This window comes from Vitis riparia, chromosome 3 (genome assembly GCF_004353265.1).
Source record: "Vitis riparia cultivar Riparia Gloire de Montpellier isolate 1030 chromosome 3, EGFV_Vit.rip_1.0, whole genome shotgun sequence".
Taxonomy (NCBI): Eukaryota; Viridiplantae; Streptophyta; class Magnoliopsida; order Vitales; family Vitaceae; genus Vitis; species Vitis riparia.
The window spans coordinates 2975327-2995725 of record NC_048433.1 but is presented as its reverse complement, the minus strand read 5'-3'; the positions used below and the strand labels follow the sequence as shown (position 1 = coordinate 2995725).

Here is a 20399-nt window from a genome sequence, read left to right as displayed (position 1 = left end):
TCATTTACAAGGAGCTTATAAATGAAGTAGATGAGGAGAAGTTGTAAGTGTTAAAGAAAGATAAGAGGAGAGGTATTTTTGTTTCAATTAGATTTATTTTTTTTTTTGTACTTTTTTAGGATGGGTTATTTTTGTAAATATGAAGGTTATTTAGACCCATTTAACCAAATAACCCTTGATATCAACTAGACACTGACAAAAACTAATTGAACTGAATTTGCTAGTTTTTCTTTTATAAATGACTATATTTAAAAAAAAATTAATATTTATATTTTACTAAAAAAATATTTATTTTAATTGAATTTTCTTTATTTTAAATATGATTCAAATTAAATTTAATTGAATTTAATATAAGCTGAATTTATAATTCTTTATACAAAATCAAAATATAAAAATTATTTTTAAAAATAACTTGCCAGATGAGTTTTTTGTTTTTTATTCTTTAAAAACCAATCACATACCAATGTTTTTTTAAATAATAATAAATTATTTTTATTTTAAAAAAAAAACAAATTTAAGGCAGCAGGGCCAAAAATATCATAATAACGCCCTAATCAAAATTTTGAGGTTATTTTGACATGATTTGATCTATTATGTTAAAGATAGATATTTAAGTAGAATTAAAATTGTGAGTAATATTGGACCGTATCAACACAATTCATAAATCAAAATTAAAATTAACAAATTATTTTATGACTAGAAACTTGATCTAAATAATTTTTTACAAATGATATCAGAATCCATCCTTGATTCTGGTGTGTAGGTTTGTTTAGTCCTATAAAGAGTGTTTGTCTATTTAGGTCCATAATTTTATAGAACACAACGAGGACGTTATGTTTACATAAAGGGTATTTATAATATCCTACATCATATAGGAAAAAAAATTATTAAAACTATATATGCATGAGTTCTTCTTAATCTTATAGACTCGTTTTAAAAGTCATAAGTACCCTATTGGACTCAAAGTAGATAATATCTACACGACTGAATGTAGGTACTTATGCAAAAGGGAAATATATTTTCAACAAAATTCATATTAGGGTAGATTGATCCAATAGAAAGCTCTTATAAAATTACATGAAAAATCATTTTCATTCTTATTTTTTATTCCATGCTCCAAACATTAACTAAAAGTATAACCAATTTCCAGCAAAGAGATTATATGCAAATATTGATTTACAAGAGAAAAAATGGCCATAGTCATGAAAGCCAACCTGTCACAAAATCATTAAGAAAGAAAAAGAAAGATGTGTTGACCATTTCTTGTGAAAATAAGTGTTTGTTTCCGTTATTCCGTTGGTAGTTACTAAGTATAGGCGCCAAAATAAACAGTCGTGTAACAAAAATCAATCCCACAAAAATGGCCTTATTATTGGGAATGCAAATAGCTGTTTCCGGCTATGACCACTTATAATCCAATCATTAACTTAGAAACCATTGCAGAGGAGAAACGAAGAAAGAGACCATCAAATTTTCTTTTTCTATCTTCTTTTTCAATTCACCCTCCTCCTCACCCAGGAGGGAGATGAAGATGGAAAAGAAACATAGAGGAATTCACATTAATCCTTCAGAATTCTCATCTTTGTCGCCATTTTCATCAATGGCGGCCTCTACTGTCCTCCTGGGTCTATTCTGTGTCTTCTTTGCCAGCACCTTCACCATCACATCTGCTGCCCCAGCCTCCACCTACACCCCACAAGATAGCTACCTCATTGACTGCGGAGGCACCACCTCCTCCCCCCTCCCTGACGGCAGAGTATTCAAGACTGATCAGCAGGCCGCCCCCTACATTTCTTCTGAAGATGATATCCAAATCTCAGTCCCATCTGCAGATGTTCCTTCGCCTATATACTTGACGGCCAGGATCTTTGTTGAGGATACTACTTACAGCTTTCGCATGTCCCGCCCAGGGTGGCATTGGGTTAGGCTTCATTTCTTTCCTATGAACAACACTGAGTTTGATCTCCAGCATGCTGTTTTCTCAGTGTCGACGGATCAGGTGGTTCTTCTCCACAGTTTCAATCTCGATAATAGTACTGAATGGGTCCTCAAGGAGTACCTTGTAAATGTTACCAATGAGCGTTTCACCCTCAAGTTCAGCCCAATGAGGAATTCTGTGGCGTTCGTCAATGCCATTGAGGTGGTTTCAGCTCCGGACATCTTGATCACGGATACCGGCTCGGCTCTTTTCCCTGTCGGGGACTTTTCAGGGCTGTCCTCCTACTCATACCAGGTAGTGTACAGGCTCAACATGGGAGGCTCCTTGATCAATTCTCAGAACGATACACTGGGGAGGACGTGGATGTCTGATCACCCATACCTCAAGTCCGATGTCTTGGCTAAGAGCGTTTCGGTTTCTCCGAGCGTCATCACCTACCCTGAGGGCGAGTCCCCGCTGATTGCACCCCAACTGGTGTATGCCTCAGCTATTCAAATGGCGGATGCCCGGGTTACCAATCCAAACTTCAATGTAACATGGAACTTTAACATTGATCCTTCATTTGGGTACCTTATCCGGATGCATTTCTGCGATATTGTGAGCAAATCTCTCAATGATCTCTACTTCAATGTATATATCAATGGGAGGATGGCCATTTCTGGGTTGGATTTGTCCACGATCACATCTGCTTTGGCGACTCCTTATTATAAAGATATTGTTGTGAATACTTCCCTGCTGTCTGATCAGCTCACTGTTCAGATTGGTCCGATGAATCAGGACACTGGTTCAGTGAACGCCATTATTAACGGTTTGGAGATCTTGAAGATGAGCAATTCAGTGAATAGTTTGGATGGAGAGTTCGGTGTTGATGGGTCTAAGGCGGAGACTTCAAGTAACCGCAACGCGGTGGCTGCCGTCGGGTTTGCCATGATGTTTGGAGCCTTTGTGGGGCTTGGTGCCATGGTGATTAAGTGGCAGAGAAGGCCTCATGACTGGGAAAAGAGGAACAGCTTTTCTTCATGGTTGCTCCCGCTTCATGCCGGAGACACCAGCTTCATGACAAGCAAGAACTCATTGGGGTCTCATAAGAGCGGCTTCTACTCATCTACTCTAGGCCTAGGTCGATACTTCTCATTCACTGAATTACAGGAAGCAACTAAGAACTTTGATTCAAATGCAATTATAGGAGTTGGTGGGTTCGGCAATGTCTACCTGGGAGAGATCGATGATGGGACCAAAGTTGCTGTCAAGAGAGGAAACCCGCAATCAGAGCAAGGTATCACAGAGTTCCAGACAGAAATTCAGATGTTGTCAAAGCTCAGACACAGGCACTTGGTGTCACTGATTGGGTACTGTGATGAAAACTCAGAGATGATACTGGTGTATGAGTACATGTCCAATGGACCTTTCAGGGATCATTTGTATGGGAAGAACTTGGCTTCATTGTCATGGAAGCAGAGGCTGGAGATCTGTATCGGGGCGGCTCGCGGCCTTCATTACCTTCACACTGGTGCAGCACAAGGGATCATCCATAGAGACGTTAAGACAACAAACATTTTGCTTGATGACAACTTCATTGCTAAGGTTGCTGATTTTGGGCTGTCCAAAAATGCACCCACCATGGAGCAGGGCCATGTGAGCACAGCAGTGAAGGGGAGCTTCGGGTATCTGGACCCAGAGTATTTCAGGAGGCAGCAGTTGACAGACAAGTCTGATGTGTATTCATTTGGGGTAGTGTTGCTAGAGGCATTGTGTGCAAGGCCTGCCATCAACCCACAACTCCCAAGAGAGCAAGTGAACCTGGCTGAATGGGCAATGCAGTGGAAGAGGAAGGGCTTGCTGGACAAGATCATCGACCCCCTTCTGGCAGGCACCATCAATCCTGAATCAATGAAAAAGTTTGCTGAGGCCGCAGAGAAGTGCCTGGCTGATCATGGTGTTGACAGACCTTCCATGGGAGATGTCCTGTGGAACTTGGAGTATGCTTTGCAGCTACAAGAGGCTTCACTACAAGGAAAGGCCGAGGAAGAAAGCAAACTGTCTGCCGCCCCTGCTCCTGCAGTAGTTCCTCCTACTTCCACAGCCGATAATCGCCCACTGTCCTCACCAGAAGAGAGTAAAAATCCAGCTGAAGTTCAGGTCATTGATGAGCACTCAGGAACTGCAATGTTTGCCCAATTTTCTGGGCTCAGTGGTAGATAAAAAAATCCTAAATATGGTTGACTAATTGAACCATCGTTTAGATCATTATAATTTTGAGCATCCTGTGGGGGATCCTTATTCATGTGTAGTCATGGTGGCTTTACCACTACTTCATGAATGTAACATAGTTAGCATTTCCAAGGTCTGCGGGTTGGCGTTTCTCATCTCATCTTACATAATAATCTGCACTGCTGTATGCTCTTTCCCTTCACTTTGTTTTTCAGCTTTCTCTCTTCTTCCTCCTCTCTCACTCTCTCCTTTCTGTCTCTTCTCTCCTGGGGTACTATCTTGTTCTTGGTCCAAGTTGAACTGTGTCATTTGCTTATTTGGTATGATTGATGTACTAATACGGATGGGTGTAACAAGCATATCTATATTACTCATTTAATCTTATACATCATTTACATTATGTGAGAGCCTATCAGTTTGCAATCCATATTCCATTAGACCCTTAAACTAAGTTCTTTGAAATTATGAATCATCCTCCTGCAAGCTGCAGTAAAAGAGAACCATACTAAAATCAACCATGAATGATGTAAAATATGAAGAGAAATGTTCTGATTAATTTCACTTTCCACCCATATATACAGCCATACTGATAGAATGGTTATGAGCTAAACGCATCCAACCTTGATATGAATTACATGAATTAAGAATAAGATTGAAACCAGAAATGTTGAAATTGTTTTAGATCATTGGGGGCAACAATTAAACTAAAATTCCACCCAACTAGTGTTCATGTATCCCCAACTTGGATTGTTCAACTAGGACCCAAGTAGAACTAGTATGCGGATATGAGATTCTGACCCTGACCCAACTTGGACCAGGGTCAGCCATTGCTGCCAAACATTCACCTGCCATCATGGCTGTACCGGTGTTATCTATAACTATATGAATTGCCCATGATGGTCATTGAATGAGTGCCTAGGATGTCACAATTGTGGGGTCTTAAATTAGCATATGAAAGCTGTATCCTGGTATGGACTAATGTGGCGCGCGTGGGGTGTCCCATGCTCCATAATGAGGCACTTTTTGCATCCCAGAAAACTTGTATGGTCCTCCATGGATCAATGTCACAGGACAAGTGGCCAGGAAAGGCCACGAATTTGTCCCGGTTCAAAGCATTGTGTGCCCAACCTAGGCAGTGGGTCTGTCTAAGGCATGACAAAGAGTCAAATACAAACGAAAACAAGCTGAAACTGGTTCAATTCATGGAGCACAAAGTGATGGCAATTGGATCAAGGGCGTGCAAGTGGATGGTTGAGGTCATCTGAGCTCTCTCCTTCATCAATGAAAGACTAAAGTTGGAACATAGATTGTGAATAGATGTGGGGACACAAAGTGGGATGCCTCAAAAAAGTTAGGCCTGTTGAATGAATAAGAGGGAGTGTAGATAAGGATGTGGATGTGTCTGCGTCTATCCTCAGAACCAAAACAATAGACGCAAATCTTTTGAGAGGCTCCAAACCAACCCACTTTTATAGAAACCCCAAAGCCTCAACTCCTATCCCATGACGTGTGAGCCGGGAGCCCTTATCCCCATTACCATCCCACTTGACGGTTATAGCCCCAACTGTTTTTCTTTTTTCATTTTGAAACTCAAATAAATCTTCACCAGCAGACTCCTTCCTCTATAAATCCGCAAAACCAAACACCTTCTTCTATAATTCCTCACGATCAAACACCCTGTTCTGTCATTGTACTCTATTTTCTGTCTGATACATTTGATATGGGAGAAGAAATCGAAAACCTGTGTTTTGACATGGGTGCACTGAGGACCAATCTTCCACAGAAGTAAGAACACAAGTTTCCCTTCCTTTTGTGTAGTGTTTGATTCCTTCTGCGGAAGGGTAATTTTTTTCAATGATATATAACCTTTGGAATTTGTGGTTTGCAGGAGAGGGTTGTCGAGGTATTACTCCGGGAAGGCAAGATCCTTCACATCCATAGCAGACGTTCACTGCCTAGAAGATCTAAAGAAAAATGAACATCCAGCTTCTAAGAAGAGGAAGAAACACTCAGAAAGACAGGATATACATGCTGCCCCATATCTATGTGGAAGAGTGTCTGGTGGCACCCAATGCACTACACCATGCTTGGGTGTGAAACTTTGAGCATTAATGGAAGGATGTAATCCCTATCAGAAATCTTTAGCGAGTTTCTTATCATTCTACATAGATCCATGTAGAAGAGAATGAGTAGAGTTTGGAGTTTTGGCTCCATATCAAAACATGGTAGACTGTTTGGTAATGTAAATGTCAATAGGAATCTGAAATGATGAGCAATTGAACAATTTATGAGATTACCCAATTCCATAGCCAGTTCAACTGCTAGATTTGAAGTGCCAAGATCTGAGAGCAGGGGATAAAAGGGGAGTAAAAGCAGCAATTCAGAACAAAATTTGAAGCCAGGAAAGCCTAGAGAGTGCCCTTTGGAGGGCTAATGCACATGCATATGCTGGAGCCTAACATAATCGTTCCACACCCCATGAACCATCAAAGGGATTTTCCCAACACTGCAGCACGATCACAATATAAGAGCCCAAATTCAACAAGCAGAAACACTGGAACAGGCGTGGCTGCAAGAAACTCAAGACTACCTTTCATCAGAGAGATACGAACCTATTTTCCAAAATATGGTGTTCTGGGTGGGGACCTGCAACTGAGTAGTCCAAAAAAAAAAATTGATTCAAATTAAGTGAAATTATATCTTGCAGGCTACTTGATGATATGGAACAATTTAGATAACCTGGATTAATGCTTTGGTGTATGGGATAGAAAGATTTGGGAATGGTTCCCCTTCAAGTTCATTGTTCGAAAACAGCTCTGATGAGTAGCTTGCACAAATCTAACACCATTAGTTCATTCACTGATTTCCAATCAGCTTACAAGTGTTTCCAACACATTATAACATTCAAATTCTAGTCACACTGACCCTATTAAATTAGGTTAGGAAGAATACACATTGTTGCTACACTTTGGAACAATAAGTGGCAAAAAACAATTACTTGTATCTAACTTAAGCAAAAGACTAAAGTTTGGCGCCTAAAAATGACAATTCCAGAGTTATGAGCAGAAAAGAATCACCATTTTCTCCTAATGGTACAAAATTAGAGTGTGAGAAGCCCTCCACAACCAACTCCAACAAAGATCTATTGCAACTTTTTCTTCTTGTTGATGTCCAAATTCTCACCATCAAGCATGACAAGAACATCATCATCAGCAACATCAGAAATATTTGGATTGGTGGCCTTGGAAATCTCACCCACTTTTCTTTTCTTCCCAGTGGGAACGAACTCTATGTCATCATCCTCTTCAGCCTCCACTGGCATTGCAGACGATGCATTTGATGTACTGCTCCCACCATTGCCCACAGTCTTATTGTCATCCTTTTCTACTCTAGGAGCTTGTGTCCATCCAGAAAGTAGCATGCCATCAGGCTCCTTCTCCTCATCAAATTCCTCTCTGTGAAAAAGGAAATGTGCTTGGAATTTATGTAGTGGAGCAAATATAGCAAACTGGCAACAAAATAATAGTTAACAGCCCTATCACATGGTATATCAAACTGGGTTTATCTCTTTTTTTCCTTGTTTAAGAAAAGAAGGTGGTATGATCTAAACAAATATATTTTGTATGAAGTTGCAAACCAAATTCTTCAAATATTCAATGGGTGACACATGTACAATCTATCATATCACCAAATTTGTTTTATTCTAATCCTTTGAGAGAGCAATGACAGATCTTTTAACATATCTATGGAAGTTCAAACACAATGAAGTTCAATTGAGTGTGAAGGCAAACCTATGCTTAATATTAATATTGCATGTGAACTCCTGTTGAAGGTCTTCAACTGTGAGCATAGTCCCACCAGTAACTGGAGAAGGAAGCTCAGATAGCACCTGATAAAGAAAAAGGAGAGCATATAAACAACATTGTAAATCAGCTAATTGATTTCAGAAGGTCCCAAGCAAATCAATACCATATAAAACAAAGAAGAAGAAATATACCTTCTCAAGGTTTGCAGCATAATTGACTGCCATATCTTTATCAAGATCATCACCAACTTCATAAAGAAGAGCTGGTCCATGCATAATCAATGGACAATTCATGCCAAGCTTGGCCTTAACAATCTTTTCAACGAAGTCCCGTAACTTTGAGCGGTGAGTATTAACTTCGAGCAATAAAGGTGTCTACTTGCAATCATTTTGCATGTTATCAGAATATAGGTATTGACTAGAATATATTATTGGGACAAATTCAGGGGAAAGGATATTAAACATACCTCAGAACAAACATAGCAGGATTTGTTAGGTTCAAATGGTTCCACTGGCATAAGAAGCATCTTTCTCGATGGATGCTCAAGACAATATGTCATCCTATGTAGATATTCAGATCAGATCAGAGGACATTTGCCCCAAGAAATACAATGAAACTTTGGAGGGCATACTGTAATTACTTTTAGAAATAGAATCCTTTCAATCTAATTTACTAAAAATAAAATAATACAATAATAAAAATGAATAAGAAATATAATGAATGGGATTTATCATGGTATTGGCAAGTTGCATATATCTTGGAAATTTGAGCATCACTACAAGGAACAGACCACTAGCGCTAAATAAACCCAATAAAATATACATGCCCTTGGAAGATGGTTTTTTTCCATTCTTTACGCCTTTTTTTTCTCCTTTTTTATATAAGTGTCAAAAGTCATACATCTTTTCAAGTTGATGCTCACACTATCAGCCACTTATTGAGCTCAGAATCTTAATACAAGCATCTTGTCAAGTTTCAGCAGCATCAGCACAGCAACAAGCAAGTGCTAGTGGGCAATACATGCAAAGTAAACGGTATTCAATGCAAACAGACTACCCTAGACCAACAAACAGTGCCATTAATACACATCAAGAACTACTTCAGAAATAATTCCTTGCCATCCCTAACAATATGAAATACAGAGAAATTTTCAGAATTTATCAAAATCACTTGGAAATAAAAAGACAGGTAGAATAGATGAACAATATAGGGCATACCTGTAGTTGTTTGCATCCCTTTGCAGCACCTTAATTGCCTCAATCACAATCAAGCCAGCAATAACAGCATTTGTTGTTGCAACAGCGTGCACAATGTTCCCAGCGATACCTTTTGCTTCAAAAAGGCTATGCAGAGGAATCCCAAAAGAAGCAGCACGGATATTCGCTGCAGCAGTAACAAATTCTACAGCCAACTGATCATCTTTATCGAAACTCAGGTTTCCGATCTCCTGACAAAATATTTGATAAACAGATCATCAGTGTTGATCAGAAAGAGAAAATGTAAGCGATTGAGAGAAATCCAATGGCTGAATTCAACCTTCTTCAAAAGCATGGGGAACTGGACAAACCTTCTCTCTCTTCCCAAAAAATAGTTTGAGAGCCTCAAGAAAGATTCTTGAATTTTCTAGGAGGCTCCATATATCCTGTGGATTCTTCAGACCCAGAGATGCCATGGCAGACACTGATAATGGATCATCAGTTGCACAATTTTTATCCATATTTCCATTCTGTTGACTTGGTTCCTCAGGAAAGACATCTCTGCTATATAAGGGCTTTGGTCTATTACGGTTTTTCCAAGTCTCTTCATTAGATAAAGCAACTCCAATGTTATAACCAAACACATGATCATATATTCGCTTTGCATATTCATCAATGCCTTCATCATTTTGACGTTCAAAAACATCCTCTGCTTGCTGTGATGAGCTGGCAGCATCACTAGAACGCACATTTAGGTCATTTTCCTGATTCTTGTCTCCAAATAACTTCGCAAAAAGTAGGTCTTTTGCCCATACGATGCAATGTACAAACTGCAAAAGTACAAACAATCATCATAAACTTGGGGCTAATGTTGAGCAAAAGTTGACTTGACAATTATAATGTGAATCAAGCATCATATTTCCTACTTTGAACCACCTCCATTTAAAATTATCTTTTAATATATTTTGCCTTCATGTTCATGAAATGAACCCCCAAAATGATCATCAGTGACCATGACATTACAGGAAGTGAAAATGCAAGTTTCCATGTACTTTCTGGTGAAAAGTAAAGGCTTTCATTCACAATAAAATATTGTCAATCAAAAGATTCAAACTTCCAAATAAAACAACTTGCATTACAGTACCTTGGATGGGGTACTAGTAATAGTACAGACGGGATATGTCTTTGGAGTGGGTTTTGGCTGGCACTCATAGCACTCTGTTTTACCCTTCACATGTACAGTAACCTGCTTCCCATAAGTTGGCCAAATAAAATCACTATAAGAACCATATACACATATCAGTACATAATATGCCATATCACAAATGTAAGCTTGTAGAAAACAAGGATGGCAGAGCCATTAATTAAATTGGCACAATTAGATGACATGTATATATATATATATATATATATATATAGAGAGAGAGAGAGAGAGAGAGAGAGGGAGGGAGGGAGATTTTACAATTTTGATGTTATGAAATAAATCCAGAAGAAATGAATGTTATAGATGTAATTCATAGCCAACTGCTGAGGAAGCTTTGATCTTAAAAATGCGTCCTGATCTCCAAACTATCTGTTAGCTCTTTGGTAACTTATTGGTAGACAAAATAACAGAAAAAAAATTTCCCTTTTTTACAAACAGCAGTTCACACGCATATATGTATGTATATGTGTATTTGTGTATGTGCGTATGTATGTATATATATTAAGCTGAAAATTTATATACAGATCTCCATAATCAAATATGCATGCATTCATAATCAACATTATGCATACTCAATCAACATAAATAATTTTGATTCCATTAAGAATAAATAATTCAAAGAAACAACTAACAAGAGCATATCATCACCTGTCCAAGGAACCCAGTTGTTCCACTTTCAACCAAAGGTACATCAGATGCCAAGCAAAGGCGGTTCACATGTCGCCTCGCGTCTAAATTGTCAAGACCATTGAGAACAACATTAAATTGCTTAAAGAAGTCCACATTGAAGTCAGGGTCCTTGACATTTGCATGATATGACGTAATGCTTATATGAGGCCTAAATCTTAAGACTGCATCCCGAGCAACCTAATTGATAAATTGATGAAATAGATTGTACACCAGAAAAGCTCCCATGCAAGCTGAGGACAAAAAGTGCAAATAAATATACTCACCTTGGCCTTGGATTGCCCAACATGCGATTGCCGAAATAAAAACTGTCTATTAAGGTTACTCACTTCTATAGTGTCCATGTCAATCTGCATATGGATACCAACAAACAGATTAATAATCATAAAGACGAAGCAAAAACTCAAAGAAAGAACAGTGTGCAACAGTACATTTGTAGCACAAACTAAAGAAAATTCCACAGCATCATACTTAAACCCGCATTGACAAGGTGATGTCACAGGAAATGGAGAACAATATATTTTCAAATGCTACTCCAAAAAAGAAAAATTCCTTTAGGGAGTTGGGAAGATCAAATGGATAGGCTTTGTAACTAGAAATGCTAGCTAATAAGTAAAACATGATACCGCCATCAAGGTTTTCAAAGGCATTTTTCAGGCGCACCTCAGGGTGAGGCGTGACAAAAACAACTTGAGGCATTGACGAAAAAAGTGAAACTCTAGAAAGGCGTACACCTTTCACAGTGAGGTGTGGCTTCAGGGCAAGGCAGGGCAAAAACACCTTGAGGTGTTGAAGAAAAAGTGGAACTCCAGAAAGGCGTATGCCTTTCACAGTGAGGTGTGGCTAGGGCATGCATTGGATGCACCTTTTATGCACCCAGGATTGAGGCATACACCTCTGTGGACCTTTGTAACTCAGGTGGTCATGTTAAAAAACAAAACTTGAAGAAGATACCATCATTTTAACACGAAAATACCATAGAGAGTGAGTGAGACTTGAGAATAGAAACAGGAAATGGAAGAAAAACCCTAATCCTAGATTTGTGAAACCTTTACCTCACAATCGTGGCTTCTCACTTCAGCAACACACTCTCATCTGATGGGACCTTCTCCGTCTCACCCCTTTCCTTTCTCCTTAATCCTTTCTACTTTCTTCTCAATCCACACCTTCCCCACCACGACCTGACCTTTTTTTTGGTGAGGTGTGGGGGGGAGGGGGGGAGGACGCCAAGATATTATTTTATTGTTTTTAGATCTCCACCACCACACCTTCTCCACCATGACCGCATTTTTACATCTTGTTTTATTGCTTTTAGTTTGACCACATGACCACTTACCTCCCCTTACTAATGTGTCCAATTTCCACTCTCACCTTTCATCATTTTTTTTTTCCTTTTTTTCTAATGGAAAGTTGTAAAATTATATGAATAATTAGGTCTTTATATTTATCTTAATAATTAGTTATGCTAATTGTTGAATATAATGTATTTATAGTGTATAACCTTTCCTTGTTAATATAGGATACATGTATGGTAGTTAGGACTCCTAGCCTTGTATATATATATATTTCTCAATTGTAAGTAGATTATTACATTAATGAGAATTAAGGTCTTTCTTCTTTCTCTCTCTCAACATGGTATCAGAGCCAAGGAAGAAAACCTAATTCTTTCCTGTTTCCCGTGTCATCAACTCCGAGAAACCTTCCGGTGACCGTGTTTCATTCCGGTCACCTTCCCCATCTCCCAATACTTTCCGGTCATTCGGATCGTCGACAGAAACAACTCACCGCCGGTGAACTTTTCCGGCGAACTTTCCGGCGACGTATTTTTCCGACACCGACCATACCAGAAGGAGCGCCTGGAGGAGATCTACAACTTTTGTGAAGGCACCGGCACCAACAAAGCATCCACGCGCCGCCCACGCGCACGTTTCCGTCCGGCGGCTGCATCTCACGCGCCGGCGCGTGAGGGCGCGTGAGGGATTTACCGGCGACGCGCCTCCTCCAGCAGCCTCGCCTGACGCCGACCAGCCTCCCTACCTCCCTGGTTCTCCCATTCGAGCCCTGCACGTACCTCTTTTGGGGATTTTTGTCTCCGTCGGCCCTCCAAACAGTCTTTCCGGCGAAGCTCCGACTACTTTTTCTCCACTCCAATCCCTGCACGTGCCTTGGGAAGTGTTCTTCTACCTTTCTGGTGGTACCACGCCGCGATCTGAGGCCGTCTCCCTTTTTCGGTGGTGCCACGCCGCAATCTGAAGCCGTATTAGGGCTCTCTTCGATCCAAACATACTTCATTCTCCAGATAAGTAGATATGACTACTAAAAATTCCATTTTTTCCGCTGTTATATCTGGATCTCCTATGATTACTTCGGAGAAATTGGTTGGCAGTGACAATTATCTTTCCTGGTCTGCCTCTGTTGAACTTTGGTTTATGGGTCAAGGATATGAGGATCACTTGATTACACAGGAGGCAGATATCCCTAAGGTTGACCGCGTACAGTGGAGGAAGATAGATGCACAGTTATGTAGTGTATTATGGCAATCGGTTGATCCCAAGATTCTTCTTCATCTTCGGGCCTACAAAACTTGTTTTAAATTTTGGACTCAGGCCAAAGGATTATATACGAATGATATCCAGCGTCTTTATAAGGTGGCTTCTGCTATTGTCCATCTCAGCCAACAGGACTTGGATCTATCTACTTATATTGGCCAGATTGCCTCTCTTAAGGAGGAGTTCTTGACTGTGATGCCTCTTACTCCTGATGTTGGGGCTCAACAAACACAGCTTGACAAGTTCTTCATGGTTCTTACTCTTATTGGCCTCCGTCCGGATCTTGAGCCTATCCGCGATCAGATTCTTGGTAGTTCATCAGTTCCGTCCTTGGATGATGTGTTTGCTCGCCTCCTCCGTATCTCCTCCACTCAGACTTTGCCATTTGATAGCACTTCAGATTCTTCTGTGTTAGTTTCTCAAACTAACTCTCGAGGAGGCCGTAGTGGTACCCGAGGTAGAGGTCAACGTCCTCATTGCACCTATTGCAATAAACTTGGCCACACTCGCGATCGTTGCTATCAGTTACATGGACGACCTCCTCGCACTGCCCATGTGGCCCAGTCCTCTGATTCTCCGCTGCCTCAAGCTCCGAGCTCTTCCGCATCTCAGGCTTCTGTTGCCTCTGTTGCCCAGCCTGGTAATGCCTCTGCCTGCCTTACCCACACATCTTCTCTTGGACCCTGGATTCTAGATTCTGGAGCTTCTGATCACTTATCTGGTAATAAGGATCTTTTCTCCTCTATTACTACTACCTCTACTTTACCTAATGTTACCTTAGCTAATGGTTCTCAAACTGTGGCTAAAGGTATTGGTTTGGCCCTTCCTCTGCCTTCTCTACCTCTCACTTCTGTCCTTTATACTCCTGAATGTCCTTTTAATCTTATTTCCATCAGCAAAATCACTCGTACTCTTAATTGCTCTATTACCTTTTCTGATAAATTTGTGACCTTGCAGGACCGGAGTACAGGGAAGACGATTGGCATAGGACGTGAGTCTCAAGGCCTCTATCACCTCACCTCGGATTCATCTCCTGCAGTTTGCATTTCCACTGATGCTCCTCTCCTCATTCACAATCGTCTGGGCCACCCTAGTCTCTCCAAGTTCCAGAAGATGGTCCCTCGTTTTTCCACTTTATCGTCGCTTCCGTGTGAGTCATGTCAGCTTGGGAAACATACTCGTGTCTCGTTCCCAAAGCGTTTGAATAATCGGGCAAAGTCTCCTTTTGAGCTTGTCCACACTGATGTTTGGGGTCCTTGTCGGACTGCGTCTACTTTAGGATTTCAGTATTTTGTCACTTTCATTGATGATTATTCTCGATGTACTTGGTTATTTTTAATGAAAAATCGAGCTGAGTTATTCTCTATTTTCCAAAAATTTTATGCTGAAATCCAAACCCAGTTCAATGTTTCTATTCGTGTGTTACGCAGTGACAATGCCAGGGAATATTTTTCAGCCCCATTTACTTCGTTTATGTCTCATCATGGGATTCTTCATCAGTCTTCTTGTGCTCATACTCCTCAACAAAATGGGGTAGCTGAACGCAAGAATCGACATCTTGTTGAGACAGCTCGTACTTTCCTCCTCCATAGCAATGTTCCTTTTCGTTTTTGGGGGGACGCTGTTCTTACCGCTTGTTATTTGATTAATCGTATGCCCTCCTCTGTCTTACATGATCAGATTCCTCACTCCCTTCTCTTCCCTGACCAACCACTTTATTTCCTTCCTCCTCGTGTCTTTGGCTGTACTTGCTTTGTTCATATTCTCACTCCTGGACAGGACAAGCTTTCCGCCAAAGCCATGAAGTGTCTCTTCTTGGGATACTCCAGACTTCAGAAGGGTTATCGTTGTTATTCCCTTGAGACTCATCGATACTTTATCTCCGCCGATGTCACCTTCTTTGAGGACTCACCATTCTTTTCCACCACTTCTGAGTCTCTTCCTGTTTCTGAAGTCTTGCCTATTCCCATTGTCTCCCCACCTGATGCTATGCCTCCTCGACCACTTCAGGTTTATCATCGTCGCTCTCGTGTCGTTGCTCCTCTCCCTTTTGCTGAGGCACCTGCTGACTCACTTCCTATCCCTTCGGCTTCACCTACCCCGGCTCTGCCTTCTCCTAATGACTTACCCATTGTTGTTCGGAAAGGTACTCGCTCTACTCGTAATCCTCATCTTATTTACAATTTTTTGAGTTATCATCGATTATCTTCACCCTATTCTGCTTTTGTTTCTGCTATATCCTCTGTTTCTCTTCCAAAGAGCACCCATGAAGCTCTTTCCCATCCAGGCTGGCGACAGGCAATGGTGGATGAAATGGTTGCTCTGCACTCTAATGGCACTTGGGATCTTGTTGTTTTACCCTCGGGTAAATCTACCGTTGGCTGTCGTTGGGTTTACGCAGTTAAGGTTGGTCCTGATGGTCAGGTTGATCGCCTTAAGGCCCGCTTAGTTGCTAAAGGCTATACTCAGGTTTATGGTTCTGATTATGGTGACACATTCTCTCCGGTTGCCAAGATTGCTTCTGTCCGTCTGCTTCTCTCCATGGCTGCCATGTGTTCTTGGCCTCTTTATTAATTGGATATTAAAAATGCCTTCCTTCATGGTGATCTTGCCGAGGAAGTTTATATGGAGCAACCTCCAGGTTTTGTTGCTCAGGGGGAGTCTGGTTTAGTATGCAGGTTACGCCGTTCTCTATATGGCTTGAAACAATCTCCTCGAGTATGGTTTAGCCATTTTAGTTCTGTTGTTCAAGAGTTTGGCATGCTTCGCAGTACAGCAGACCATTCAGTTTTCTATCATCATAACTCTTTGGGGCAGTGTATTTATCTGGTTGTTTATGTGGACGACATCGTCATTACAGGCAGTGATCAGGATGGTATTCAGAAACTAAAGCAACACCTTTTTACCCACTTTCAGACCAAAGACTTGGGGAAACTCAAGTATTTCTTGGGAATTGAGATAGCTCAATCCAGTTCTGCTGTGGTCCTTTCCCAAAGGAAGTATGCTTTAGACATCCTGGAAGAAACTGGTATGTTAGACTGTAAACCGGTAGACACACCTATGGATCCGAATGTCAAACTTGTACCAGGACAGGGGGAGCCTTTAGGAGACCCCGGGAGATATCGACGGCTCGTAGGTAAATTGAACTATCTCACCATTACTCGTCCAGACATTTCTTTTCCTGTGAGTGTTGTTAGTCAATTCCTACAGTCACCATGTGATAGCCATTGGGATGCTGTAATCCGCATTCTTCGATATATCAAAAGTACACCAGGCCAAGGTGTGTTGTACGAGAACAGAGGTCATACTCAGGTTGTTGGTTACACAGATGCAGATTGGGCTGGCTCACCCACAGATAGACGTTCCACTTCAGGGTACTGTGTTTTTATTGGAGGTAATCTAATATCTTGGAAGAGTAAGAAACAAGATGTAGTGGCCAGATCTAGCGCTGAAGCCGAGTATCGAGCTATGGCTTTGGCAACATGTGAACTCATATGGTTAAGACATCTTCTTCTAGAGTTGAGATTTGGAAAGGATGAACAGATGAAACTCATATGTGATAACCAGGCCGCATTACATATTGCATCCAATCCAGTCTTTCATGAAAGGACCAAACATATTGAAGTTGACTGTCATTTCATTAGAGAGAAGATCGCATCAGGATGTGTTGCTACAAGTTTTGTTAATTCAAATGATCAACTAGCTGACATCTTCACTAAATCTCTCAGAGGTCCTAGGATTAAATATATTTGTAACAAGCTTGGTGCATATGACGTATATGCTCCAGCTTGAGGGGGAGTGTTGAATATAATGTATTTATAGTGTATAACCTTTCCTTGTTAATATAGGATACATGTATGGTAGTTAGGACTCCTAGCCTTGTATATATATATATTTCTCAATTGTAAGTAGATTATTACATTAATGAGAATTAAGGTCTTTCTTCTTTCTCTCTCTCAACACTAATATTTAATTTTAAAAAATTCTTTTATGTTCTAAAATAATTATGCAATTTATTTAAAATTATTTATGTAATTTATTTTATATTATATTTTTACATATTTATTAATCATAAAATTTAGGGTTTCAAAATGCTTATGCCTCAACGCTTCAAGGCTTACGACTCGCCTCACACTTTCGCTTTTAAAACTTTGATCACCATTAAGAAGCAACACTTCAAACAACCTATGCTAAGACCATTACCATAGCTTGGGCTCCTAGAAGACATAGCCGCCATAACCACAAGCCCCTTACCAACTCTAAGAACATGTCAATATCATAGCAGCTGTCACCACAACACATAGATAGCATCACTGACATCAACCACATATCATGTCCACACAACTGCTTCCCTAGTTGCCACCACATCTCACCACTACCTCAAGCAACTCACCACCTCTAGAACTCTACCACAACCTCCAAAATATCAATACTCAACTGTTCTAACATTTCATAGCACTAGCACCCTTGCCTTCTCTGTGTCTGACACCATTGCAAAGCCAACCCCAATATCAGCCTTTCTAGGGGCTAAAAGCCATGATCCCTAACCCAGCAAGCAAACAACTGCTTCTCGCACCCCCACATTCTCCCCACTTCACAGTCATATTTTCAGCACTCCTCTCTTCCAAAAGGGCCCACTGCCACAGCCCCTACTCCAGCAACCCAAACAACCACTGCCCCAAACCCTGACCCCCTCTCCAACAGGTAGTCAGCACTCCTGGACCATCACCACTCCATTGCCTATGAAAGCATATTCCTCCACCATCACTATCATGCTTCTGTCACTATCAAATTTAACTCTGTTCCAAAAACAATTCTAATCCTAGAGCCATGTCCAAAACAATGGTATCACATCTTCCCATTTCTGAAATTTTATTCTTTTCAAAAGAGAATTATCTTAAACAAAAGTTTGACCCGGTAACAAAAAATAAAATCAGGAATTGCACTCACTCCATCCTTGCAGTAGAACTTTTCGGATTGCCATGTGACTTATGGAGAAAGGAAGAGATTGATGATTTGAAAACCCTCTTTTCATTATCATTCAATGAATTCTAGAGAAAGGAAAGAAATCTACAATGCAAATCTGGCTGTGAGAGAAAGAAGGGAAAATCTACCTAAACCAAATAGCTGAGTTAAGGTAGTTGAATTTAGGTTCTGGTTTTCGCAGGTTCCAAATAAGTAAAAAATCCAATACTTACAATATGAATTTCATTTATCTTCCTACCTTTTATTGGCGCCCAAACAAAGCATTAAACAAACCAAAGTTTCACATAAGACATTTTTCCATAGAGTCAAACCACACACTTAGGACCTCTAAGCCCTTCAAGCCAACATCAAGCGTGGACTTAAACATTAAATCACACTGTTTAAACCCTAAAACTCTAAAAAAAAATCCTGGCAAATCAGTTTAATACAAAATTGCCAAAGCTCAATTAATAAAAATTAATTCATTAAATTAACAAAATGATAATTGTATAATTTGAATATGATGGAATCCAATACCTAGACCAACTAGCTGAAGTACGCTGAGTTTGGTTGAGGTTCTGGTTTCCTCTTGGAATAAATTTATTTTACTACCTTTACCCAGCACCCAAACACAACAATTAAAAACATAATACTTCCCATAAAATACTTTCCCAGGGTTAACAGAACCTTAAGAACAACTAAACACTTCAAACTCAGCACATCAAACTTTGAATCAAACACTAAATTACTGTTTGAACCCTACAACACACTAAACATACTAAACCCGATTAACAAAAGTTCATTCATTACTTTAACCAACTAAAATGCATACAGTATGAATAATTTCAAACTGAGATGCCAAACAAAATAGCTTAAGTGCTCTAGTTAAATTGAGGTCCTGGTTTCTTAGGTCTCGGAAAAATACCTGAAACCTCACTTTGACTTATTTTCCTACCTTTCCCCAGCACCCAGAGAAAGCCTTAACAAACCAAAGGCTCCCTTAACAGTCAAACAGACCCTTGGGCGACAAAACTTCCAACTGAGCACTAGGCCACACTCTTTAAACCCTAAAATTCATACAAAACCCAAACAGACTACCAATAGAAAATTACTAAAACCCAATTAATAAAAATTTATTCATTAAATAGCCAACCGAAATGCTTAGATATGTATATCTTCGTGCCCAATACCTAGACCATATAGCTGAATTAGGTTGATTTGAGTTGAAGTTCTGGTTTTCTCAGGTTCCCAAAAGGGGAAAAAAAAAGGTAAGAATCTACTTTCATTTACCTTCCTACATTTTTCCAGCACCCAAGCGAAACATCAAAATCCAATTAAAAAAAATTTTCCCATAGTCAAACAGACCCTTATGACCACTAAACCCAACACACCAAACAACGAACTGAACACTAAATCAGTCTTTAAACCCTAAATCTCACAAAAACCCTAGCAACCCTCCACAAACACAAAAGCTACCAAAACCTAATTAACAAAAACAAATTCATCAGGAAAAAAAAACAAGGAACCCAACTGGCACACTTACAATATGAATATCTTCAAACCCAGAAAGGGCTAGAGTCTTGAGAAGCTCGCACCCTATTCCCCCCGCCCCTACCATCAAAACCTTCGCGCCCTGCACAAAAACTCAAAATTTAGACCCAAAAATACAAGAAAATAAAAGGACGGACGAAATTATGAAGTACTGTTGGAAAGATTTGAGCACCTTTATTGCAGGAGAGCGTTGATGAGAGGCCATTGGAGGAGAGACAGAAGATGGGTGAAGTTGAGGTTGAAGTGGAAGGTGGATGTTGTGGCATGAGATGTGAGAAAGAGTTATTGGGT

The 20399-nt window shown here is 40.2% G+C and overlaps 2 protein-coding genes and 1 long non-coding RNA gene across 5 annotated transcripts; 2 read left to right on the top strand and 1 right to left on the bottom strand.

Annotated features, from left to right (window-relative positions):
* Positions 1–1455: 1455 nt before the first annotated feature.
* LOC117911118 (probable receptor-like protein kinase At4g39110) lies at positions 1456–4546 on the top strand. Its single transcript, XM_034825316.1, has one exon. The coding sequence runs from the start codon at positions 1526–1528 to the stop codon at positions 4139–4141; it is 2616 nt and encodes an 871-aa protein (XP_034681207.1). The 5' UTR covers positions 1456–1525; the 3' UTR covers positions 4142–4546.
* Positions 4547–5656: 1110 nt separating this feature from the next.
* Positions 5657–6888, top strand: LOC117911123. Its single transcript, XR_004650838.1, has 2 exons — positions 5657–5935; positions 6039–6888. It is a non-coding gene; the product is annotated as an uncharacterized LOC117911123 (long non-coding RNA).
* Positions 6889–6974: 86 nt separating this feature from the next.
* Positions 6975–20393, bottom strand: LOC117911120 (SUMO-activating enzyme subunit 2). Of its 3 annotated transcripts, XM_034825317.1 has the most exons (11): positions 20281–20393; positions 20101–20190; positions 11310–11393; positions 11005–11223; positions 10297–10398; positions 9524–9982; positions 9174–9403; positions 8423–8516; positions 8148–8330; positions 7942–8039; positions 6975–7605 (listed from the first exon to the last, which is right to left on the bottom strand). In XM_034825317.1, the coding sequence occupies exons 1-11, from the start codon at positions 20311–20313 to the stop codon at positions 7293–7295; spliced, it is 1905 nt and encodes a 634-aa protein (XP_034681208.1). In that variant the 5' UTR covers positions 20314–20393; the 3' UTR covers positions 6975–7292. The 3 variants fall into 3 exon arrangements, with proteins under 3 accessions (XP_034681208.1, XP_034681210.1, XP_034681209.1); XM_034825319.1 differs by lacking the exons at positions 11310–11393; positions 20101–20190; positions 20281–20393 and having other exon boundaries at positions 10297–10429; positions 11005–11141; XM_034825318.1 differs by lacking the exons at positions 11005–11223; positions 11310–11393; positions 20101–20190; positions 20281–20393 and adding an exon at positions 10615–10969 and having other exon boundaries at positions 10297–10429.
* Positions 20394–20399: the final 6 nt, after the last annotated feature.